This window comes from Dermacentor silvarum, chromosome 3 (assembly GCF_013339745.2).
Source record: "Dermacentor silvarum isolate Dsil-2018 chromosome 3, BIME_Dsil_1.4, whole genome shotgun sequence".
In the NCBI taxonomy this organism is placed as follows: Eukaryota; Metazoa; Arthropoda; class Arachnida; order Ixodida; family Ixodidae; genus Dermacentor; species Dermacentor silvarum.
Window position 1 is genome coordinate 101294162 of NC_051156.1, and position 26388 is coordinate 101320549.

The following is a 26388-nucleotide window of genomic DNA, read 5'->3' on the forward strand; positions in this document are numbered from 1 at the left end:
GCGCCTACATTCGTTGACCTGTTAACGTCTCTCGCTTCGTGTGTGACAATGCCGTTATTAAACGTGCGATGGCTGGGGTCGCCGAGATACTGTCGACGCGCGGTTAACTTTAAATCGGTCAAACCAGAAGTTGTATAAATGAGCGCTTAGAACTTGCCCTTTCGATAAAGACCGGAACCAGATCATATTGTGACGGGTATAAACTATTTACAGAATGTATTTACAGGAGATAGACAGCAGCTGAGAACACAGAGAGGCTGTTGCCACTTCGTCCTCTTCTCCTTCGTCGACATTGTCTGTTTTCCTCACCGTAACACAACCCCCGGCGAAAAAAGCACCGTCCCGGTGCTTCAGACGGGGCCATCGGGAAGGGCATAATAGGGCTTACGCCGAGAGACGTGTACGACGTCGGGTGATGTGGAACCGGTTGGCACGACGGATGTCACTGGGATGATCTCATAGGTGACATTGGTCACTTGACGTAGAACACGGTAAGGACCTTTGTAGCACGGAAGGAGTTACTCGGAGAGCCCCACACGTCGGCAAGGTGACCAAAGGAGTACGAGAGAGCCTGGTGCAAAGTATGTCTCACGATGGCGGCATTTGTAAGTGTGCTTTTGAGTTTCCTGCGATGCCAACAAACGAGTACGGGCAAGCTGGCGCGCATGGTCAGCGTGGGCGATGGCGTCGCGGGCATACTCGGTCCGTGAATTCCATACTAAGGGGAGCGAAGCGTCCAATGGCAATACAGGGTCACGACCGAAGAGCAAGTAAAAGGGGGAATAGTCAGCAGTATCGTGGCGTGACGAATTATAGGCGAACGTGACATAGGGTAGCGCAATATCCCCGTCCTTGTGGTCGGGTGCGACCTATTTCGATAGCATGTCAGTGATGGTCCGATTAAGTCGCTCAGTAAGGCCGTTGGTCTGGGGATGATAGGAAGTAGCGAGTTTGTGCTTGGTAGAACAGGAGTGCAGGATATCGGCGATGACTTGAGAGAGGAAAGTGCGGCCACGGTCGGTAAGGAGCTGTCGCGGGGCGCCATGGACTAAAATGATATCCCGGAGTAGGAAATCGGCGACGCCAGTTGCGCAGCTCGTGGGAAGCGCTCGAGTGATGGCGTAGCGCGTCGCGTGATCAGTAGCCACAGCGATCCACCTGTTGCCGGAGCTGGACTCAGGAAAAGGGCCAAGGAGATCCAAACCCACGCGGAAGAATGGCTCAGTTGGAATCTCGATCAGCTGTAAGTACCCGGACGGGAGCACTGCTGGCTTTTCCGATGTTGGCAGGACTTGCAAGCAGCTACGTATCGCCGTACGAAGCGCGGGAGGCCGGGCCAGTAGAAGCGGGGCGCACGCGGTCGTAAGTGCGAGCAACACCAAGGTGTCCGGCAGTAGGTGCATCATGAAGCTCCTGAAGCACGGTTAAGCGGAGGTGTTGGGGAACGACAAATAGAAGGGGAGGACCGTCAGGGTGAAAATTGCGGCGGTACAATATCCCGTCGTTGAGAACGAAGCACCGTAACGATGGATCAGTGGGAGCAGATTGCACTCGGTCAATGAGGGTCCTCAAGGTAGCGTCATGGCGTTGCTCTTGGGCCATGTCCAAAAGCTGGGAAATCGAAAGAACACTTGCGGAAGCATCCGTGTCGGCGTTGGCGGACGTGGGTACAGGGTAACGGGACAAGCAGTCAGCGTCATTGTGTAGGCGACCAGACTTATACACCACAGAATAGGAATACTCCTGAAGCCGCAAAGCCCATCGTCCAAGCCTCCCTGTGGGATCTTTTAAGGAGGAAAGCCAACCGAGGGCGTGGTGGTCCGTTACAATAGAAAATGGCCTGCCGTATAAATAGGGGCGGAATTTTGCTGCTGCCCACACAAGTGCCAAACATTCGCGCTCGGTAATAGAGTAATTCCGCTCCGCAGGTGACAAAAGACGGCTAGCGTACGCGATAACACGTTCATGGCCGTGCTGAACTTGTGCCATGACGGAACCGACGCCGTGGCCACTGGCATCGGTGCGCATCTCTGTAGGGGCTGACGTATCGAAGTGTCCTAGAATCGGCGGGTTGGTGAGTATGGTGGTAAGGCGAGAAAAGGCGGCGGCCTGAGAGTCTGCCCATGAAAACGGCACATTTTTCTTCAGAAGATCTGTCAGAGGGCGTGCTATGGTGGCAAAATCTTTAAAAAAGCGACGGAAATAGGAGCAAAGGCCCACGAAACTGCGGACATCTTTTTCGGACTGTCGGACATGAAAATCTTTCACGGCGCGAATTTTCTCCGGGTCCGGTCGGATGCCAGACGCATTGACGACATGGCCAAGGAATGTAATTTCACGGTGGCCGAAGTTACATTTCTTCGAGTTGAGCTGCAGACCGGCCTTGCGAAGAACAGCAAGTACAGGTGAAAAGCGCTCAAGGTGTGTGCTGAAAGTGGGCGAGAACACAATAACATCATCTAGGTAGCAGAGGCAAGTCGACCACTTGAATCCTTCGAGTAATGAGTCCATCATACGCTCAAAGGTAGCCTGAGCGTTGCAGAGCCCAAAAGGCATAACTTTGAAGTGGGAAAGACCATCAGGCGTTATAAAGGCGCCCTTTTCATGATCGAGATCATCCACAGCGATTTGCCAATATCCGGACCGTAGGTCGATGGATGAAAAATACTGTGCCCCGTATAGGCAATCAAGGGCGTCATCTATACGAGGTAGTGGGTAGACGTCTTTCGTCGTGATGTGGTTGAGGTGCCGGTAGTCGACGAAGAATCTCCATGTGCCGTCCTTCTTGTTTACTAGCACAACAGGTGACGCCCAGGGAAATGACGATGGCGCAATGACGTCCTTCGCGAGCATCTTGTCCACTTCCGCTTTGATGACTTGGCGCTCCGAAGCTGAAACTCCGTAGGGTCGTCGATGAATGGGAGGATTATCGCCTGTATGTATACGGTGTTTGACAAGAGACGTCTGGCCTAAGGGACGGTTGTGTAGGTCGAATATATCCTTGAACGAAGGCAATAAACTGCAGAGCTGTTCAGCCCCCACAGGCGTGAGACTCGGGGCGATCATTTTCTTAATGTCGTGGTCAGTACAATCGGTAGACCGGTAAAGGTTCACAGGACCTGTCGACGGCAAAAGTTTCAACGCAGTGAACTTCTAAAGTAATGATCGTAGCCAGGGTAATATCTCTAGGCAGAATTTGCTTTGTGAGCCCGAAATTCACCACAGGGAGATAGGTGCGATTGTCTTTGACTCTCAGTATTGTATGCGGGACGGTAACGTTGTTGCTGAGAACGATGGCAGTTATTGGAGCGGAGATGTAATCACCATCGGGAACTGGCATAGATGGCGCAATTTCGATGTATTTCAAGGCCTGTGGAGGAACGGGAACAAAATCAGTCGGTCTCAGGCGAATTTCGTGAGGTGTGGTAGGATCGTCCAGCAGAGGCAGGTCAAGACGCACAGTACTTGAGGAACAATCGATGAGCGCTGAATGGGCAGAGAGGAAGTAGAGGCCTAGTATGAGGTCATGGGGGCATTGGTCAAGCACAGTGAAAAGGTTGACAGTATGGCGGCTGGAAATGCTCACGCGTGCAGTACACAATCCGACCACGGCCACCATGCTGCCGTCGGCGATTCGTACGACCCGAGTAACGGCAGGCGTAACAATTTTCCTTAAATGGCGGCGAAGGCGGCTGGTCATAATCGATATCTGCGCTCTGGTATCTATTAGTGCTGTGACGGGTGTGCCATCAACGTGGACGTCGAGAAGGTTACGTTTCGCAAACAGCGTCAATGGAGGATTTTGCGGCGAATTCGACATTGCAGCACTACCCCGAGGTGCCGCATTGCCTAGTTTTCCGGCTGGGATGGTCCTGGGTAGGTCGGCGAGGGCGAGCGGTCAAGCTGGGGCGGACGTGGCTGGTGACGTTTGGTGACGTTGAGGCGAAGGCGAGCGAGTATAGCGGCGAGGAGAGGTAGCGGCGTCGGAAGCGTCGTAGTAAGCGACGGGGTGAAGAACTGCGGGGCTAACTTGTATTCCAGAACGTGTTCCGAGGCGGGGACGACCAACGGCTACGGCAGTGACGGGAAACGTGACCGATTCGGCCGCAGCAGAAACAGATCGGCCTGTCATCAGGTGTACGCTAGTCCGATGGATTCCGGGTACTGTAGGGATAACGGGCACTGTACGGTGGACTGCGATAGGACCGAGGCATAGGTGCAGGGCCGGTGCCAGGACCACTCAAAGAGCTGGCGTTGGGGAGACCCAAATTAGCAATTTCCTGGCGAACCACGGATTGTATCAGCGATATCGTCTCAGCAGTGTTGGTCCAAGACGTCTGTTGAGGCGAGACAGGAAACGCTGCTTCGAGTTCGCGGCGCACAATGCGGGTCACGCTTTCACTTGGTGGTGGCACGCTACATTGGTCGGTTGGGTCGGTGCAAGAAGAGGTCGCTGCAATATTTGGAAGCCGTGTAAACTGATTATGTACATGGCGGCTCTTCGCCTGCTCAAAACGGCGGCATTCCTTCATGATGGCTTCGACAGTCGATAAGTTTCTAAAGACCAGAAGGTTGAATGCGTCGTCCGCGTTACCCTTGATAATGTGCCCAACCTTGTCCGCCTCTGGCATTGACGTGTCGATTTTATGACAGAGGGCGAGGACGTCCTGAATGTAGGAGACGTACGATTCGGTAGTAGTTTGGGCACGCGTGGCGAGTTGTTGCTTGGCGGCTAGCTGTCGACCGGTTGGATTGCCAAAAACGTCGGACAGCTTCCCTTTAAACAACTCCCAGCTGGTGAGCTCTTCCTCGTGTGTATAATACCACGTTCCCGGTGTTCCATCGAGATAGAACACGACATTGGCCAGCATTATGGTCGGATCCCACCTGCTCACCTTGATGACGCGCTCATACATCTTCAACCATTCTTCTACGTCAACACCATTGAGGCCGTTGAACTTGCCGGGGTCTTGAGGCTGAGCTAGAGCAACGTACTGGGTCTGCGTAGTCGGCGATGCAGCTGCAGACGCGGTGTCTGCCGCTGAATGCATGTTCCCAGGCTGGGCGAGACGTCCGCTGCGGAGCTCCGTGGCGAAGACGCGTACCCCGCACCTCTCACCAAAATGTCACGGGTATAAGCTATTTACAGAATGTAGTTACAGGAGATAGACAGCAGCTGAGAACACAGAGAGGCTTGCTTGCTTGCTTGCTTGCTTGCCTTTAAACGTGGCTCGTACCCACTATGGGGGATTGGCCAAGAATCGGGTGATTAAGGAAAACAATAATCGGAGTCTAATCAGGATCACTTTTGAAAATTTTTGAATGACGAAAGGAAATTATTCATATAAAATTTAAGAATTTAGCAAGGAAATGGTCCTGATTCAATTATGTACCCCACAACAGCTGCACCAAGAGAGAGAGAGAGAGAGAGAACGAGAAGGGAAAGGTAGGGAGGTTAACCAAGAACGTGCCAGGTTGGCTACCCTACGCTTGGGGAGAGGGAAAGGGGAAGAATAGATAAGGAGCGAGAATGCGAGAAAAAACACATAAAGAGTCAGTTATTCACACAGTCAGTCGCAGAGGAAGGTCCACTGTCACAAGCGCACATATAGTCCAGTCTCCTTCAAGAACTGAAGAAGAGCTTTTATGGCCTTTCGCATGCAGGAATGCGTAGGCCATGGTCCCAGAATCTTTTCCTCTGACAGCACTCTGCTATCTAACATGCTGAGTTGAGTTTGAAGAATCCGTCGTTGAGCGTCAAAAGCTAGGCAACAACACCAACATCCTTATGACAGTGTCCGAGAGAACACCAACATCCCTATGACAGTGTCCGAGAGAAGAGGCACCAAAAGATAGAATATTGGGTATCGTTAAATTTAATCCAGCACTGTTAAATTTTCCTGCTAAAGCATGTTTTCTTAATGAGGAACAACGGCGGCATGACAGGAAGAAGTGTTCTATTGTTTCGTCTTCACCACAGTATGAGCACAAGGTCGCGGAGGGCGCCAGACCAGACCGATGTAGATAGAAGTTTAATTTAGGAATGCGACATCTGAATTTGGTAAAGAGGACTTCAAGTTTTCTATTATGGCAGAATTTTCTGTTCCAAGTAAATAGGAGGTGTCGATAATCAGTTAGATTTGTTAATGGCAGGTTCCAGGAGTCTTGCATGACTGCCCGTCTCCTGAACCTAGCCGCGGTTATGTAAGCTGATACAGGAAGAATCGGAAGGATTGGACCACTAAGGGCAGCTCTCGCTAAGCTGTCAGCTTATTCATTAATAACTAATCCTTTGTGACCAGGCACCCATACCAATCTAATTAGCTTTAAGTTAGAAGGAATAAGGCATTGGAATGCACGCGAAACTTGTGAGCCACTATTTGCAGTGAGAGCTGAACATAATGACAAAGAATCCGTTACGATTACAACTTCCGAGATTGATGAGTGCACTTTTCGTAGAGCCAATGTAACCGCAAGAAACTCAGCTAGAAATACTGGTATATAGTCTGGAAGTCTTAAGGAGAACGACCAGTCGAAAGCGGAAGAGAAAATTCCAATTCCAGATTTTTCTTCTGATTGCGAGGCATCTGTCGCTATGACGGCTTTTATTTTTAACTCCAATAAGTGATTTTTCTAATAGCCCATTTAATATACTGTAAGTAATTTTGCGTTGTTTGGATGTATATCGTCGAAAATAATTTGGAGATTCTCTCTCTCACTGCAAATTGGAGGGATCTCACATAATCGTACATCTGTCAACTAGTGTCTGCACGAAAACGACCTGAGGAGTGAGGAACCGGGGCCAGAAAGATTGAAAAAATATTGCAGGCTGGGAAATGAAAATTATTTGCAATTTGATAGGGAATTCATACATTTGGAAGATTGTTTGGACGGTTAATAACCGAAATCTGCACAAGAGAGAAGGTAAATGTGTTTCTAGGTATAATACATTGTTGGCAACGAACTTTGGCAATCCAAGGCACAGGCGTAAAGCTTCCCGTTCCAAAAGAACAAGGGGATGTAATTTGTATGCCGGCGCACCTGAATATAGAACACATCCGAATTCCAAAATTGGCCGTATGTACATTTTATAAATCATCACAAGAGAGTCTCTCCGCATTCCTGATCGACTGTTGCAAAGACTTCTTAGCATTCCAATCGCTCGCACTCCTTTTTTATTTATGTATTCAATGTGCGTGCGCCAATTTAGCAGGTCATCGTATATTATGCCCAGGTATTTTACCGAGTCCACCTGAGGTATGTTCTGTAGGCGGTAAGTTAAGTTTATATGCATTGGATCTAATAAAGGAAAAACTATTATTGCGCATTTACTGACATTTAGGGAGAGGCGAATATTCAGTAACCAGTTTTCTATGTCGCACAGGTATGTTTGCAAACGATTATATAAGGAGTGGATGTCAATGTCAGATGCAAAAAAAAGCAATGTCATCTGCGTAGACATATGTGTATATGTCATTATGACAAGGAATAGAGCTTAGTAATATATTAAATAATAAAGGGGACGTGACAGCTCCTTGTGGAACTCCACGCGATTGTCGACGACTATTTGAAGAATATCCTTTCAATGAACAATAAAATTTTCGGTCAGTCAGAAACACGCTAAACCATTTTGTTATGTATTTTGGGAAATCCAGGTTATTTATTAGATTCAATAAAACTTCGTGTTCGACACTATCGTAAGCTTTTGATATATCTAAAGTTACTAGAGCTGCAATTTGTCTCTGGCGATGTGCTAGTTTTATACGGCTTTCCAGGTCCACATGAGCGTGCCAGATGGAACAGCCAGATCTAAAGCCAATTTGGAAAGGGCTGAGCTCTTCTTTGTCCTCTACTAATTTTATAAGATGAAAATTTAGAATTCTTTCTATTAATTTCACTAAATTGGAGGTTAAAGCAATTGGTCGAATATTATCAAGCGTGTATCCGTCACCATTATTTTTAAGAATCGGAATAATTTTAGCGAGTTTCCAACTGGAAGGTATCCACGAAAATTGGGTAGAATAATTCACTATATCTAAAAGATCATCTGGGGACTCCTTGAATAAAATTTTTATCATTTTTGAGGTTATTCCGTCAACACCAGGAGCAGCATGCGGCATACTTTCCACTGCTGTGGCCAGTTCTAACATTGTGACTCCGTAAAATCCTCGGGCTGTAAGCGTAACTTGGAAGATGGCGATAACAGAATGGAAGAGCGAATTACAGCAGCAATGCACGCAACAACAGACATCGTCACAACATCACATTCCAGAACATCCGTTGATGTTGTATATGAGCATCTGCGGGCAGTCCGTCGTCGCGCCGAGAGGAAATACAGGCGAACTAAATTGATATCTGACTTGAGGACGTCACGTCGTGTGCAAAAGAAAATTCAAAGACGCTTGGAAAAGCTCGACAGACAGCGTTGGAGGTCATTTTGCAGCAGCCTGGACCCAAGAAAACCATTGTCCACGATATGGCATGTTGTACGAGCCTTGCCATCTACTCCACAACAACGACGTCCCTTCCGAGCTCTGGCTATCAATCAGATGCGCAGTGAGAAGGAGATCGCGGAAGATTTCTGCTTACATCTCTCCGGCTCTACAACAGTGGTATCTACGCTGTTCAGGTGCGCTCCCCCAACAGTGGACGATCGTCTCGACCTTCCATTCACGCTGCAAGAGCTACGTGCTGCGATCTCTTCTTCAATACACTCAAGTGCGCCAGGGCCTGATGGCATTACCTATTCTACCCTACGCCATCTGGGCCCTCGAGCGACTGAAGAGCTTCTGGCTTTATATAATCTCTCTTGGGCCTCGGGAACTGTGCCTGCACATTGGAAGACAAGCAAGATTCGTGGCATTATTGAAGCCAGGCAAGTCACCCCATGATATGCTCTCCTACAGACCAGTGGCGCTTGCCAGTTGTATAGGAAAAACCATGGAACGGATGGTTTTGATGCGCCTAGAATGGTTTTTGGAGAAGCGTAATATATATCCAGACGCTATGACAGGTTTCCGAAAGGGTAGATCGTCAATCGACAGCGTTATTGATCTAGTAACGACTGTTGAACATCAGAAACGTCGCCGTCGATTGACGGCTGCTGTCTTTCTGGATATCAAGGGTGCATTTGACAATGTTCTACATGATGCAATTTTAAATGCCCTTGAAGAATATGGCATTGGTGGCCGTATGCATCAGTGGATAGCCAGCTATCTTCGAGAGAGAACGATATTTATGACAACTCTAGACGGTCATACAAGGAACCATCCTGTCTACCGTGGGGTGCCTCAAGGAGGTGTACTGAGCCCAACCTTATTTAATGTTGTTCTCGTTGGACTCGTCAAAGAACTCACAGGCGCAGTCTCGGTCTCTGTGTACGCAGATGACATCTGTATATGGACCACGAGCTTAACGCGCTTACAAGTACAAACGAAGCTACAGCGTGCAGTGTCAATAACGTCGCAATACCTAAATAGTCGTGGACTTCAGCTCTCACCGACTAAGAGTGTAGCCATGACATTTACCAGGAAGTCAATGGCCTGCTACCCCGTCATGATTGATGGCAAGATTATACCTTCGGTAACCCACTATAAGTTTCTCGGAGTCACCATCGACCGTGACTTATCTTGGTCGAAACACATCTCTGCATTGAGAAAAAAGCTGGACAGCTTTGCACAAATCATTCGACATATGTCTGGAAAATCGTGGGGGCCATCCCAATCATCTCTTCTGCAGCTCTACCAGGAACTTTTTGTTGGATACCTCCGCTACAGCGCACCTGTACTTTCTCGGATTAGTTCATCTGCCCTCCGCACACTTGAAGGAGCTCAGGCTCGCGCACTAAGAATTTGCCTAGGGTTACCACGATGTACTTCCACATGGGGCACTATTGCAGAGGCACGCGCATGCCCAGCTCGAGTGTATCTGCAACATGAGCCTATGCGAGTGCATTTAAGGCTACTGACAAGGCATAGGAATCATCCACTGACAAATGTCACAAGTATACGGCCTGACGCCGCCTACTCAGGAGCCGTATTGTCGCAACGGGATCTACTGCCGTCGGACTTCGCACCACATGGCATACCGGAAGCTCCACTCTGGACGATGGCAAAGCCGGGGGTGAAAATCTCAATCCCCGGAATAACGAAAAAGTCGAAAATGCCGCTTGCGGGTCTCAAACAATTCGCGCTATCCTACATTGCTTACAAGTACGGATATACCGAACATGTTTTTGCAGATGGTTCTGTTACACAGACCTCTTCCGCGGCAGCTTACACGGTACCTGCAATGGGGATTACGCAGCGGTTCAAGATAGGACACAAAACATCGTCTACAGCAGCTGAGTTGACCAGCGTTCGAGAAGCAACGAAACCTCGCTAACTGGACAGTGTTCTGCGACTCAAAACCGGCGCTGCAACTCATAAGCAATTATATGAATCACAGAAGCGCATATAGTCCTCTAATCAACGACATCATGGCTCTGCTTACTGAGGCGTCTCAATCCGGACATACCATTGCGCTGCAGTGGATTCCCAGCCACTGTGGAATAGCCGGAAATAAGCAGGTTGACGCGGAGGCAAAAATGGCGCACACTGACGGGGAGATTATAAAACTTCACTTTTGCCGTTATGACATCAACGCCTTGCTACACAACTCCAACAAAACGTCTATGGCGCGTCAGTGAGACAACCCCGAATATCGGCAAGAGCGCCTCCATAGATTTGACGCCGGTTTGCTATTCCGACTTCCACTTCGGATGCATGAGAGGCCAGGAAACACTGATCCATCGATTACGGCTTGGTGTCGCGTACACTCGCAAATACCTTTGCAAGATTGGACGAGAACGGGACCCTGATTGCAGCGTCTGTCACACTCCAGAGACAATAGAGCACACACTTTGCGTGTGCCCTCAATATGCGGCCGAGCGAAGGACACTAAAGGGTAGTGTTGACTGTTTGGACTCCCGCCCCTTTTCGGAAGCAAAGGTTTTAGGCGCGTGGAGAAGCATTGATTATGCCCAGCGCACCATAAGATCACTTTTGAACTTTGTGTGTGAGACGGGATTAGACGGTCGTCTCTAGGACCTGTGCAGTGTGCGAAATGTGTTTGTGCGATGACGTTTTGTGTGTACAACACTACTCCTGCGTGTAGTGTGTGAAAGGGCACAACCACGTATTGGACAACGTGTGTAAATAGTAGCTCATTGTACGATATCATAATCACCTGCCACCTACCTCTCCCTGTATCTCCCACTTCCCCTTACCCCAGTGAGGAGTATCAGGCTAGAGACACGCTCTCCAGGCCGCCCTCTCCTCCCTTCTCTTGATTAAAATCTACTCCTCCTCCCTAATTTATTCGTATTCTGGCTGCTCTAATTTAGCATAACCGCACTCAGTAATGGCAGACTTAGCAACATTGCTCGCTGAACAGGTGGTAATTATTGCTGAAGGTCTCGGCTTCAATTCCAACACCATTTTGAACAACCAGTATATCTCTTATACGCTACAAACCTTGTATTCGGTGGTGTTAGCATAGCTTTGAAATGGTAACGGCGCCTTAAGTTAAGTGTCCACCTTTTCAATCGGTAAGATTATTAACCCTCTCATTACAGATTGCAGTTATGCCGAGCTGTGAATGCGGCGACAACTAGGCACCTAGCAACTAGCAACTAGTTGTGCTTTTTTTAAAAGCGACCTTTTTTAAGAGGGCACAGTTCGTTTAAATAAAAAAAAAAAAAACTTGATTGTATAATCCAAACAATTTGCCGTGGAATAGGAAAGTTGTCACATATTGGTAGGGATACACCGAATTTTTAGTCATTCTCATAGGTGTCCAAGCAAGTGGACATGACTCGAGCACTGTCCTTATCCAATTTTACTGTTGGACAGATAAGCTGAAGTACGTTGTCTTAAGTCATTCACTGTAATGTTATTTGCATCAGAAGTAATAACACCCTATGTGTAAATGTAATTTGCACAAGAAATATGTAGGAAAATGAATGTGTAACATTTACAAATAATCTCCCGGTCAGGACCCGGCCTCAGTCACAGTCGCCTATATCCTAAATGCTTCCATCAATTCCTTTCATCGCGCTTAGCGCACTCAGTGCTGCCGCACGGCATTTATTATTATCGCTGTTTTCTGTGCGCTCTAGTTTTCCCCAATATCCTTATAGCGCCGGTCGCAATAACGTCGCCAAATGCTGATCACAGCCAGTCAAGAACGATCGCACAAATTGTGTCCTTGCAGACGCTGCAGTCCTGCTCGGAACCCCATTCGAGGCACCGTCTGTATAGTTTCTTCCCTTAAAGCTGACAGAGATAATCGGCTCGACAAGGACATCTTTGCACTCTATCTCCGAGAACACTTATTTAACGGCGTGATCATGAGACGCTACTCAAAAACTTGGTAGATGGACGCGGCAACGGTGTCGGCGACTACGTTTACAGGGGACTACTTATACGCTCAATCAGCAAAGTAAACAGTAAAAAACGGCCTTGCTAGACATTAGGAAGGAAACGCATGGCCACAAATTTCAGTCAGAACAATCCAGGCAGTTTGCAGGTGCTGTGACTTTTTGAACAAGCAAGACCGTCAACACCCAGTCGTGGGGAAATAAAGGGCGCGGCTGCGCACAGGGGCGATTCCTAGAAGTCATCGCGTATGCACAGGGACTCCACTGTTATGTTGATTGCGGTGAGCAAAAAACACCGCAGCAAATGTCAGCGTGCACAAAGCACGGTGGCCTTTGTTTTCTATATCAAAAGAGCGCAACTGAAGGTTTCATCGATAAAAGACACGTTTGGTCCGAGCATTCATAATCAAAAAATCTGATACACAAAGCCAATAGAAGTAAAATCAAATCTTGGTATCTAAATTCCCTTAAAACAGAAAAAAGTAGTCACATGATTTAAACACGGCTGCACGACAGTGTTAAAGTGCTTTTTGCAGTGCACAGACGTATCTGGCGTGATAAAAAAAATGTGGTCAGCGGGAAATAGGACCACAAGACGGTGGCGAACCGGCTCCGCTGCTTGTGCCAGCCTTGTTGAGCTTCGAGGGTTTTACAACTTTGGGTGAAGAAAGAGATTGGGCACTGGGGCTACCAGTTGCCGTCGGGGACACCGTCCCGGACGGAGTTTGGACATTTGGTGAGATCCCGCCCTGTTTTGCCCTGCTACGCGACTTGCGATATTTGGCCTTCCGGGCGACGGCCTCCGTGCCCTGACCCAAGGATGCCTTCAGCGCCTGCTTTCGCTTCTCTTCTGTCATAGCAGCCACCTCCTGGGTCGGCACCTGCTTCTTGTGCACAAATATTTCGGGCAGCCACTGGATGGCCATCCCGCTAGCGAAGGTGAGCAGCGCCATGACGGCGTCGAACACGAGTGATTCGTCAGAAATCACCGAGTGCAGAAACGTGGCCAGCAGCGCGCCAGCGCGCCCGATCGAGTACGACGTGCAGAGTCCCATGCTTCGTATCGAGGTGGGAAACACTTCCGTCGTATAGCCGTAGTTGACGGTCATGGCGACTGCAGCGCTGCTGTCTACCACGAGCCTCGCAAGTACGGTCCAGGGGAAGGCCATGTTCCAGTGACGTACTGCAGTGCGAAAAGTGCTGGAAACGCAGAGCAGCGCCAGTACCATGGACAACGTGACACGGTGGCCCCACTTGGTGATGCCGTTGTAGACGGCGACGAGGAGCATCACCTGCAGCGTGAATGCCGACACGGCCCACTGGCCATCGAGCGCCGTCTCGCGGAGGCCCGTTCCGTAGAAAGCAAAACACACACCGAACCAGGAAACGAGCACGGATGTTGCGCGCCATCTACGCGTGACTACGGTGGCGGAGCCGGTGGTTGGCGTGGGGGACGCCGTCTCTCGCTTCTGCAGCTGCTGCCTGAGCGCCTTGAACGTGGCCCTGGTCTTGGCAGGGTCGATGCCGTTCTGCGCGGCCCCGCACAGTATGACGCGCTCGGCTAGCCGACCTCTATGCGTGTCGATGAGCCAGACCGGAGACTCTTCGATCATGTGGCACCAGGCAGCCGCCATCGCCGTGACCGTCACGAGGAACGCGTGCGATAGCCACCAACGCGGATTGGCCATCGACACGATGGACATCAACGGCGTCGCCACCACCATACCGACGCTCGTAGCCAGTAAGTTGTACAGGGCGCGGTGTTCGTTGTCCGTCACCTCGTACAGCACGATGATGACCAGCAGGGTGGTCGCACTTGACGTGGCGGCAACGAGAGAGCGTGTCGCCAGGAACATGGGGAATACCTGCGACGAGCCGGCGGCCAGACTGGCGAACAGCATCGTGAAGGAGCAGGCGAGGATGGTGGGCCTGCGCCCATGGTGGTCGGACGCGATGCCGGCCAGTGGCACGAATACCATGGCTCCCATCATGTACGCGGAAGAAGAGAGCGCGTACAGCCATTGGCGGCCGCACACCAGGTCCCAGGCGCTGACGATGCTGTCTTCCTGTCGGTCGCCGGCGTATTCCCACTTGGTGCAAGACACTACTTTGCGCTCGCTTGCGTCTTCAGCCTTTGAATAAAACAGAAAAGGCATCAGGGTGAGTTGTTTTATCTAGTATCCGAATTGCGAGTCCGCACCAATTGAGGCACGTCAATTCTGCCGCTTAAGTGGCACCCCGAGCAAGACACGCTGGTTTCCACGTGAGCATTGAACTTTGAGGCGAAAAGCTAACCTTGTGGTCCCAATGCTTGCACAAAGCGGTATTGTTCTCAAATGAAGCTGCTTTAGTTTTTTTGTGTTTTAGCTAAATGTGCTGGCACCTTTTTTGAAACGGTACTATAAGAGCATTCTGGCGCTCTGGACTATGAAAAATACATAGTCAGCTGTGACGCCTCTAAAAAGCTCGCACAGATTTCCGCTCGCAATATTTCGCTGACGAGATAGTTCTCCCAGTGATCACTCAATTGTCTCGAGAAGTTTTAGTGAAGACCATTGTATACTGTAATAATAAGATCGGCGCTGGCGTCCGGTGCACCCGGATTCTCTAGCCAATTTCATTGAAACTTTGCAAATACTACAGGATAAGTTGTTGCTTGGTGGGGACACCTAGTCGTGCATATACCACGCTGGCTCTAAAACCACTGTTCCGCCAGAAATAACCTAGTTTTGGCCAACCACCAATCAGGAACCACAAATAGGTACTGTTCGCGGTGGTGCGCACGGGTCTCACCCGGCCCATCAACTCGACGTCTTAACACATCATTCTGATAAATGCTAAGTTTTAAATTTACTCGGTAATCGTGGGCTACTCGACACACCCACTTGCAATGTTTCCGTCTGGGTTGTTTTTGCTACTGCACCAGGAGTGCCGGTTTTAAGGGAACGCGATAACTGCATTTTCATTACGCATTCAAAGCAAGGCTCCCGCAGTGCGCATCACTAGAGAGATTTAGCATTGCTGTATTACGGTACGGTAAGAGCGGTATACGGTATGGTAATAAGGCCCAACCACATGCACGCGATATTCAAGCGACAACGACAAGCGTCGTGACAGGCACACCCTGTCGCGCTGTCGTGTCGCGGCGTGGAGCAACCACATGAACGCGACACCGCGAACAAGAGTAGCGACGGATTTACATTGTTGTGCGAATAAATATTATCGTGCGCCCGTAAATAAATCTAACTTTTATCAAAAGGTCGACGTTTTATCTAGATCTGTAGCTAAAATATGCTATCATCCATCCCAGTGGAAATCCATCCCACGCCGCCAGCGTATAAAGCCGTGACGCCATTTGTTGAGTAAAACTTAAAACACTTACTCGGTTCTCGGTGGCGTCTCAGGCCTAACAGCGTCAAAAGAAACAACCGATCTCAATAATAACGACAAGAGAGCGCCGATACTTAGTGCTCAGCTAGCGATGAGGTGAAGCGATGACTGATTGTACTATTGATTTTTTGCTGTCACAGCAGAGAGCATGTTGCAAGTGCGAATTCAGATCGAAGCGGGCAGGCTGATTGCTGCCATGTTGCGCAATCGCTGTCCCCAGCGGATGTCGTCGCGCTGGCTTCCGGGCGACAAGCGATATTTTCTGGCTGGCCAGAAACCGACGACGCGACCAGCGACAGCGACGGATCGCCCTCCGCGGCGCCAAAACCTGTCGCTCGTCGCCGTCGCTCGAAAATCGAGTGCATGCGGTTGCGTCTTTACCGTTCCGTACTAAACGTACCGCGAAGACCGAAGACGTTTTAGCTGCGTGCGTGCTCTGCATGTTTCTATGGCCACCAAGATCGCCGTCCCCCACCGTGCGGAAGTGACGTATCCTTTCGTCCTATTTCCGCCCGAATCCGCGCCTCGGCAGCGGAGCAAGTGAGAGCGATCCGGCGCGCAGCGAGTTGATCCGAAACGACCAGTGCAAAGCGCGAACACGCTCCAGCTCGACCAGTGAAATTCGGATTCGCAGCCGTGGAGCAAAAAATCCTGCTCCAGATCGACCAGTGAAAAACGCCATTCATAATTATGAATGTGGCTAACATTCAGGCCTTGCAGAGTGCAAGAACGACGTGCTGAGCGTGAAATAATAATTTTGGCGAATACTAGAAAGATTCAGCTTCTCCATACCGATATTATGCTTAACGGAAGTGCCGGTTACGGCGAACGTGGACGCCAGTCACAAGGCTGGTGGCGACATCTTGTGACGCTTTGTCTAACAACACGTGAAACCTTTTATTGGTTCCGTAAGTGGTTTTCTCGAAGCCATATATAGAAATATGACTGTTTGTTGTGAATTCCACCGCTGCCGAGACTTTACACATGTAACTAAGTAGAATATAATTAGTTATTGCAATAAATACTCGGCGCCCCCTTTGAGTTAAGTCTGCGTCACTAGATGACGCCACCAACACGAGGTTTTTTTTTGCCATGCTTTATGTTTAGTTGACTTTGGTTCATTTTAATCTTCTTTTCTTTTCATTCGGCCTGAGTATATTACTCGCCACTTACGAAAGGTACGGCCTGGACGGGTACGGCCACAACTTCAGTGCAGCTCAAGTTTATGCTTCTGGTTAGAATGGCGCTGTCATACTTGCTGCCACTTCGCCGCGTAGCAGAAGGTGAATTAGAGTTAACTAGTTTCGTGGTCCTACCATGGTGACGCGGACGTGCACATCGTGGACTCTGGCCGACGCTAGTTTATCCCTATGTTTCGGCTTGGTCCGACTCGGCTCGCGAAACACGGTGCGCACGTTACCGTATACGGACCGAAAGTCTTTCCGTATAGTAAAGTGCGCGCATGCGCAGTCCTTGGCCGGTACGGTATTACCGCACTTACCGTACGGTAAGTTCTCGCTGCTAAAACTCTCCAATGATGCATATTCGCTATATATTTGCACGGTGGTGACAACTTTTGCACACGCTCTCTCGAGGGAGGGTAGGATGAATAAATAAGGTACGCGTAACGCGCGAATCAATTTAGTAGTCAGGTAGAACGCGGCTGCGATATCGCCTTCCTGTCCTCAATCCGGATCAGCACATCGCCAAGCATCGCAACTGCACACGTTGTACTGCCAAATGCTAGACTATTATCGAGATAACAACACTGTGACAAAGTCATCTTTAACTGGTGCGGAAAATTTAGGGCGAACATAATTTCTCCTGCGACCTTTGATTGCGCTAAAAACGCAAAGGAATGACAATGAAAGCCCGAAATGGTTTTGACCTACTGAGATATTCTACAGAGTTTTCCCATAAAGCTTCCTAAAATTTCTAGAGAAAATTTAGGCGCTAGTGTCTACGAAAGCTGCAAGCAGGGTTGGTAAGCCAACATAGGAATGACGGTTAGTGAATCGTTTCACTTAAACTTAGTCCTTCCGGCTTGAAACTGCTTTGCGAACTATAGTATATTGATAATTCTCATTAAAATACAGCATTTTAAATGCAAGTATGCACAGTGAGTACGCGTGTGTGCGCAGTCTTATAGCCACTTACTCGTACATATCGCGGAAACAGATCGCTTCAAAATTTAGGCAACCAGATGCAAATAAAGGCCAGCAAATCAACTACAATGCGTAAGTCGAAGATCAGACAAATCCCAATCCACGAGCTAACCATTCGTCCTATGTCAGCTGAAAAATGGCAGCGCCATATTTACACCTAATCTGTAACCTAATTTGTTTTCAACCCTCAGCATGTGTGGTCACACGTTCAACTACATCCGAGTGTATAAAACTAAAAAGCTTTCACTCACCGGCACCGGTGGGTCGTAGACGGTGCACTCGCTGAACCTGCCATCGGGCAAGACGGGTATTGCCACGTTCTTCCACTCCTGGACGGGCATGTGCAGAAGTTCCTTGGGCGGGCGGCACCAGTGCTGTACGGGGCGACCGATGAGTCGGTAGGCGAACGCGTGCAGCAGAAGCACCGTCAGGCAAAGCACAGCGCAGAACAGCACCACCCTCTGGAACCTGCCGTGGCCCAGGATGACGTAGACGTTCTCCTGGATGATGGGCCGCGTGTCGGAGGAAGACGCGAAGCCATCCAGGATGCTCCGTGACGGCGATGCTGCCTGATATGAGCCGGTTTTCACCCCTGATGACATGGCGGGGAACAGCGGCGATTGCAGAAGCGCCTGTGCTTCTAATTGCGTCGGAAGCGCAAGTCGGGGCGGAACTGGGCGCGGGCGTGCTTTGAGAAATCCCGTAGCTGGCGTAAGCACCGCCGAAATCGCTGAAGGCGGAGCGATGGGATGTCGCTAGCACGCGTTACGAGAATGGGAGCGTTCCCGCTATTTCACGTCGGATGAAATTGCCTCGAGGACTCGAACGGCAGCGTTGTTGCGGTGGGTTCATTCGCTTCTTCTTTACAGCTGGTGATTGCGTGCGCACGCTGAACGCGCCAGCTTATGATGATGATGATGGTGATGATAATTAATATCTCTCAAGGCTCGTACTCACTAAGGGGGTCTTATATCTCCAGATCTGGCCGCAGGCGGTAGCTCAAGAAAACCCTTATTTGCAAAGTAGAAACGCGAAATAAAATGTAAAGCTTTGGGAGATAGTGGAATTACCAGGCTAGTATGCGAGTGAGCAGTCATACTAACTGAAATATAAATTTTAAAAGAGGTTATAATCATAGAGAAAGCAAACACAACGTTCATAATGAGTTTGAAAAAAAATTTCAGTGAAAGGAATGCTTATCTGATAGGTAGAATAAAGCTACAATAATTGTCAGCGTAGCTGCTTTGTTTCAGTTTAAATGTCAAACACTGCGCAACAAATGTCTTTGTGATTGTCGCGCTGTGTCGACGCGTCAAATAATAATATTACCGATATACTTAAGCCTAATCCAATTTTGCCGAGTGGAGCTTCGAGTAATATCGTCCTCTGGTTTGAATATCGTCGGCATGACGAAAAGTAGTGGTCTACTGATTAAATGTTCTTGCAATTGTGGCTTAAAGGGGCTATCTTCTCTCCAGCTCTATATCTAAATAAAAATTCTCTTGCGGGATGCGACAGCCTAATCTCGTATATGTGACTTGTAATTGCCACGAATTACACGAATGTTTATTCCAGCAAAATTCGTGATGCTGGAAATCGGGAGATGGTATTAGCGATGAATTGGTTAAACCATTTTCTAAGCAACATTGTCTGTATATCGATGCAGTGACGTAAGCAGTATCCGGTAAAATAAGAATCAAAGGTGCACTTAAACACGTTCTGGCTAATAAATCGGGAGCGGTCACACTTTCTCGTCTTCTTTAGCAAACGAGCTACGCAATCTTCTCTCTTGAAGAACTTTTTACAACGCATGCTGAGAGGAGATGTCAAAGAACTCCGCCGTAGTTCATGTAGTCATGCCGACAATGTATTTGCGAACTAAGCATCCCTTAGCAAAGATGCGGTGGTTTTAAAGCGAAAAGCTATCCTCTTTTGCCCGTGTGGTTGGCGGTAAGACATTTATTGGAGAATTTTTGCAGTGACAAGTTACCGTACGGTAAGTGCGCTAATACCGTACCGACCGAGGACGGCGCATGCGCCCACTTTAACGTAGGGAAGGACTTTCCGTACGGCATACCAGACGGTGAGGAGTCTGTGCCGCATACTCTAACGTGCGCACCGTGTTTTGCGAGCCCAGCCGGACCAAGCCAAAATAGCGAGAAACTGGCGTCGGCCACAGATTCCACGCCGTGCGTGTCCGCGTCTCACGTGTGTTTTTTCACCATGGTAGGACCAAGGGACGAGTCAACTTTAATTCACCTTCTGCGACGCGACGAAGTGGCAGCAAGTACAAGAGCCCTTCTAACCGGAAGCATATACCTGGGCCGCGATTTTGTAGCGATGCCTTATGACTTATTTTACACTAGTCTTATCATCCACCGCTCACGGTCGGCTGATCCCGTTGATAACGCGAGCGGACCATCGCTCTGACCACTGACAAAGCGCGATAAGCGCGAAAAGGCATTATTACTTAAAGGCATCGCTACAAAATACCGGCCCTGGGGTGCTATGCAGGATGCGCCGAGTTTCTCGTTCACCCGAGTTTTACCCGAGTTTGCTCGATGGCAGTCAGTGAACGAAGATAGCAAGGAACAGCAGGCAAAAAGAAATGTCGAGATAAAGCCGCGTATGACAACATGAGCGCACCCTGCGCGGCACAGTGCTGCCGGGCTTCAAGCACAGAGGACTGCGCAATAAAACGCGCCAGCGCCGCGTATTGTTATCAACGTATTATCGCAATTTAGCAATACCGTCACTGACCCGCTGTCTATCTGCACACTTGCCGTGAGCCGCTTGCCACGCCTTTCTCGGGCGCGTCAAGGGCGTGCCTTCTTTTTCGGGCATTATCTTTCTATCCTCCGTCGAATGCGAACAGGGCACATGCGGTACATTCTTGCACCTATACTTTCCCTCAATCGAATACTTTGAAATACAACAAATAAAATAACCAACATTTTACTTCTTAAAGTATCGGTTTTTTTGTTTTGAATGCTGTAAATTTGTGATGACAAACGGACATATAATGAATTATTAAATTTTGTACTTTTTTGCCGCGAGTGGCGACAGTGAGGCGAAAGCTTACAAGCGGATACATTCTAGAGGGTCACACGCACGAGGGAGTTCATGCGGTGAGCAGTCGCCAGGGGCGCTGCAGTGCTATGTTCGATAAAGTCAGTCATGACAACAATCTGCCCATTCCCTGTCTAATAGGGGAATGGCAACGCAGCGCTGCGGCATGGCTGTTCACCGCAGGTGCTTCACTGCGGCGGCTATTAAGGCCGCCGCTTTACCAACTGAAACGACACTTTAGCCATAGAGACGGGAGCAACGGCTGTCGCTGCAAAATGGCTGTGCGGTATTCTGGGTCCGTAGTGACGCAGCAGAATGAAAATGCACCAGTTTATCTGCGTGCGCGAAGTCTCCGCGATGCATTGCGAACACGAGCGTGCTGCCCAGCGACACAGTTCGTCGCTTGTCACCGCTTGCCCATTGAAGGTGCCTCCGTGCGCATGTGCGCAGAATTTGAGTGTGTTGTTCACTCCAATGTGCTTGCCGATTGCCTCTGCTGCTGAGCTAACAGCGATCGCAGATGGATATCGTAACGACAGCGCAGCAATCGCATTTTGGTGGGTGATGGCTCTTGTGTGCAGTTAGGAAATTAGACTTCGAACGCAGGAAGGTGTTGCAATTGTTTAGTGTGCCGTGCTTGTGATGACAAAATGCCATTGCACTGGGTGTGTTTGCGCTGACCGCTGACCGTGTTTGCTGCACTATATCATTGACAGAGCAGCCATCTCAAATGACAGCTGCGATACGTTGTCGTTGGAAAACACTACGCACTGCTCAAGATCGTCGTCCACCACGGCGCATCGACGCCTTGCAAGCAGCTACAGTGACTGTGCGGATAATTATTTGCTGTGCGCTACGTAGCCACAACGCAGGCAATGAACCGTGTTGTGGGGTCATCACAGCCCAAGAAGACATATGCATAAGGCAGCGAAAGTCGACGCTTTTTTTTTTGTTATAGTGGTGCTGAGTACATCACCGATGACAGTGCGTTGTGCGGGTTTTATTTCGCCGGTCAAGATTGTTAATGCCTCTCAGTTCCGCACCACGTCGCTGTTGTCGAAAAATAAGTTGGGCGTGGCCCAACCGTGGTGGGCGCGCACAAGAGTTACATGCCTCGCTCGGGGCGTGACCTATGGTTTTGATTGACACGCGAACTCGGGCCAAACTCGTACATCGCGAAACCCCCCTCGAGTTAAACTCGGGAGCATGGCGGCGGCAGCAGCAGCCTGTGTCATCGCATCCAATGGTAGTAAGCGGCAATATGACCATCTGGACCCGTTCACCTACATGACCGACGCAGAGTTTCGCTTCATTTTTGTCTTTCCAAAACGTGAGTGCGCTGGCTGTGTGACGAGTTAAGCGAAGGCCGTCGTCTGCGGAGACGGCGTGGCGGACAAATTATGCTTTCCGAGCACAGAGTGGTGTGACTAGGCTGCGGAGGAAAGGTACATGCGATCGCTTCGGCTTTCTCCTGTTTCAAACGCTGCTCGTCCACCTCGCCCCAGCCTCAGGCCAGGTCCAACGTCGTCATCGGAGTACTGGGGCACCTGCGAGCACCTGGGGTTCAACCCGGGCCAACCAACCTGCGTAGGCGAAGTGGTCACATTATACTGGAAGACTCAGAATGGAAGCCGGGCTGCCTTCCGATGCAACAGGTGCCGAAATCAGTTTTCGCAGTTACACGGTAAAACTGCACTGCACGGTCAGAGAGGCGAAGGACGTTACTTCGCCAAAACGGACCGCCTCGGCCGTCCGAACGACCACCTCTCCAGGCGGCAAATGATTTGGCTTACGTACTACGTGAGCAAAAGCGTAGACATATGGCTGTTGAAGGAGATGACCGGCGACTTGTTTCCTCTATAGGAGCACACCATCGCCGACAGGACGAACTACGCCCGTAAGGTCGCGAGGGACGAGCTGCTGGCGCGACCTCCACTTGGTACCCCGGGTATAGATAGCGCAAATTGATGAGTGCCTTCTTCGCGGCGAGCAAAAGTATACAATCGATGCCGCCTAATGACGGGCGACAACTTTCCACCAGCCGCCAAAATTACGGCGGTGTTAAAGTTGGGGGCCCATGGGTCTTCGGCATGTTCTGCGCGACCAGAGGGGTGCTGCGACTTTCAAAGTCGACCGACGAAAGGCGGCGACGCTAGGCGCCATTATTGCAGCCAATGTTAAACCGGGGACCATTATTCATAGTGACGAATTGGTCGCATACAAATGTATCCCAAATTTAGTGGATGCTAACGGGGCTATGCCTCAATCCGCATTGGTAGACAGTCAACCAAAGCGTGAACTTTGTGGACCCCATCACGGGCGTTCACACGCAAAAAAAAAGAAAGTTATTGTCAAAAAGTGAAGCGCTCCCTCGTCAGCGATGGGTACAGGGTAACTGCACCGATGCTGGAGTCCCACCTGGGATGCATGTGGTGGCAGTCAACATCCACGTGCGCTGCAAAGACCCTTTCGTGCGTTTGTTAGAAGCCACGGATCGCTCGGGCTAGCCACTACAAAGACTCTTTCCTGCGGTTGTTAGAAGCCATCGCTCGACGCTTGCCAGTATGCAGGTGTATCGCAAAGTAAAAGAAAATAAAGCGTAGTTTTCTGACCCTTGTATTTGTGCTTTCCGGCATTCCTGTGTGCTTACACGGTAAGCACGCGGCAAACCACTTATGTGCTAGCCGACGCTTACTTCGTCTTGTAGCTGGATGCGCGCGCTACTCGCAGCTTTTCTTTAGCGCGAGCAACGAGCGATCTGTTAAAAGCCCAGTGTGAAAACCAGGCGCACACCAATCTCTGCTCGGAAATGGGAGCGCAAGCACGTAGCGAGCCGCACCAATCCAATCTAGAGCAAAGGAGCAACGAGCGATCTGTTGGAAACCCAGTGAGAAAAGCAAGCGCACACCAATCGGTGCTCGGAAATGCTAGAGCAAGCACGTATCGAGCCGTGCCAATCGAATCCAGAAAATAAAGAGGGGGGCGAGCGTCCCCTCGTTGCATAACGCTAAACGTATTTAAATACAAATTAGTCTAATACACATTCCGTGTACATCGCGGAAACATTAAAATGCTTACAACCCACGTTAATGTGACTAATATTATTGTACTAAATGAATTTATTTTATAACTTGCTTGTGCCTGTATTGCACTCGGTGGAACGACAAACAAGTGAAAGAAGGCACGACCATGCACCGACCGTATGATCACGTGAGCCCCAGTTTGTCGACCGCCCATATGGCAACGCCCAAGGGATAATAGCCACCCAGAGTGAATCTAGATTAACCAATGAAACTGGAGGCGTACCGATGGACAAACTTTGTCTTGTTATCATTTGTTCTTTGATCTTGGGGCGTCGCCAGAGCTCGTGAAGATCCCTAGTTTCGCCAAACTCGGGGCATCCTGCATAGCACCCCTGAAGTGAACTTGAGGCCGTACTCTTCTTAACAGGCGAGCTTTATGCTCGGACCGAATGAGAAAAAAGATTGAAATCAACGAAAATAAATAAACTAAGGAAACAGAACATGAAGCGTGGCAAAAAAAAAAAAAAAAAAAAAACAAAGCAGACAATTCTGGTTGATGGCCCCATCTTGACTTTACTGCTGACTTTATCTGCTGGTGTAATGTGTCGGTAGTGATGCAATTTACAACAAACAGTCCTATTTCTATATATTGATCCGACAAAAACACCCACACATAAAAAGAAAAGGTTTCACGTGTTATTGCACAATGCGACACAAAATTTTGCTGCCGGATTGGTGACTGACATCCATGTTTGCCGTAACCCGGCTTTTCTGAAGAGAGTAATTCGTGTATGCTCAAGCTAAAGCTTTCTTGTATTCATCAAAATGAATATTTCACGCTTAGAACTTATTTTTTCATTTTCACAGTGTCTGAATATTAGTAACTATCATCATTATAGCGTTACCGTACGCATCGAGGCACCCACGTTGCTAAAATGTGTTCGGTCCTCGCGGTAGGGTGGTACGGAACGGTAATACCGTATCGTATACTGCACTTACCGTAAGGTAACACGGCAGTGCTGGAACTTTCTACTGCTGAGAGAAAGGGCTCGTGGACTCACGCTAACGACTTGCAGGACACGTTCGTCACCAATAGTTACCATACCTAAGTGACAATATTTAAAAGTTCGCTATATTATCTCATGACATAAATTTGCTTTCTTGCTTTGTGATTTTTTTAACTCCGTGGCCAATCCTCTTTTATGGGCATGTGCCCATGTTGAAAAGAACTTGCATCAACCTCAGCAATATCAGTAAAAAGAGCTTTGATGCGAGCGCACTTCGACAAAAATTGTTTTCTAAGTATGGCGCTTGTAATAGTAAAATAAATATTTCCCCCAATTTCTATAGATATCTAGGGCTATTCGGAAGTTGTGAAGATGATCAGCAATGTGTGACAATGCGAGGCTACAATATCGCTTCGTTCAAGGCACGTCTTCGCAACATTCTTGTAAGGCAATATCCGGGACTCTCGGGACCCGCTGTCGCGCGACTCCTTTGGGACGTTTGAAGGTTTCGATACTGTGATGGAGCGCCGAAAAAGCACTGCCCTTCTCTTATCTTGCCGCGCTCTCCCCGTGTGGCGGCAGCAGGAGAGGGCCCCGGCACCGCTGCATATGTACTGATTAAGGGTTTTCTTCTGTGCGAAATTCTGCAATGAAATGCAATGTCCTTGCTGCACTAGATATACGCCTTCAAGCAGATATTTCCTTTTTTAAAAGAATGGCTTTCTCAATGCGTTTGGCTAACTGCTTCCATTCATAGACGTCGTCGAATATTTCTGCACATTTAAAAAATAATTTCGGAGCTATCTTTGCCTCCAAATGCATCTTGTCTGCTAGCCCCAGTAACATGGCCAGATTTCTTGGTAGCTGAGGAGCATATGCCATAGCTTCATTACCTGATCACTAAGAACACACCCCAAGAATCAGCGGCTGTCGACGCCAGGTCCATGGTCTTCCATCCCAAAGCGAGAAATAATATTGATGAGGGCTCACAAAAACTAAACGCTACGAAGCCTTAGCTATGCTGACGCTGTTGAAAAAGAAAAAGTCGCAGTTTCGCCCTAAAGGTGAAGCATCGATCGCGACTGCACATTAGTGGATATGTACACGAAGGAAGGATAGCTTTTTTATGGGCCGTATAAACTTGTACACATAGGTATACGAACTCAATGTGCAAGCATGCTGTCACGCGCGCATAAGCAAATATGAACACATCTCACTCGATCACCGCGAAAACTCGCTGTCAAAAAGCTGGAGTGAGCAAGCGCGCTACGAGCGAGTTTATGTTCCTGCTGCGTCTCGCATCAACGCGAACTAAG

At 49.1% G+C, this 26388-nt stretch overlaps 1 protein-coding gene across 1 annotated transcript; it reads right to left on the minus strand.

The window, feature by feature from the left end:
* Positions 1-12933: 12933 nt before the first annotated feature.
* On the minus strand, positions 12934-18575 carry LOC119444613 (solute carrier family 22 member 7). Its single transcript, XM_037708983.2, has 2 exons — positions 18225-18575; positions 12934-14550 (listed from the first exon to the last, which is right to left on the minus strand). The coding sequence occupies exons 1-2, from the start codon at positions 18573-18575 to the stop codon at positions 12991-12993; spliced, it is 1911 nt and encodes a 636-aa protein (XP_037564911.1). The 3' UTR covers positions 12934-12990.
* Between the last annotated feature and the right edge of the window lie 7813 nt (positions 18576-26388).

What these genes read in the sequence shown, in the direction of transcription:
- LOC119444613 (XM_037708983.2), bottom strand. Translation starts at nt 18,575, where the DNA reads ATGTCATCAGGGGTGAAAACCGGCTCATATCAGGCAGCATCGCCGTCA. An exon ending in TCTACGACCCACCGGTGCCG is followed by an intron (nt 14,551 to 18,224) that starts GTGAGTGAAAGC and finishes TTTTATTCAAAG; the next exon opens with GCTGAAGACGCAAGCGAGCG.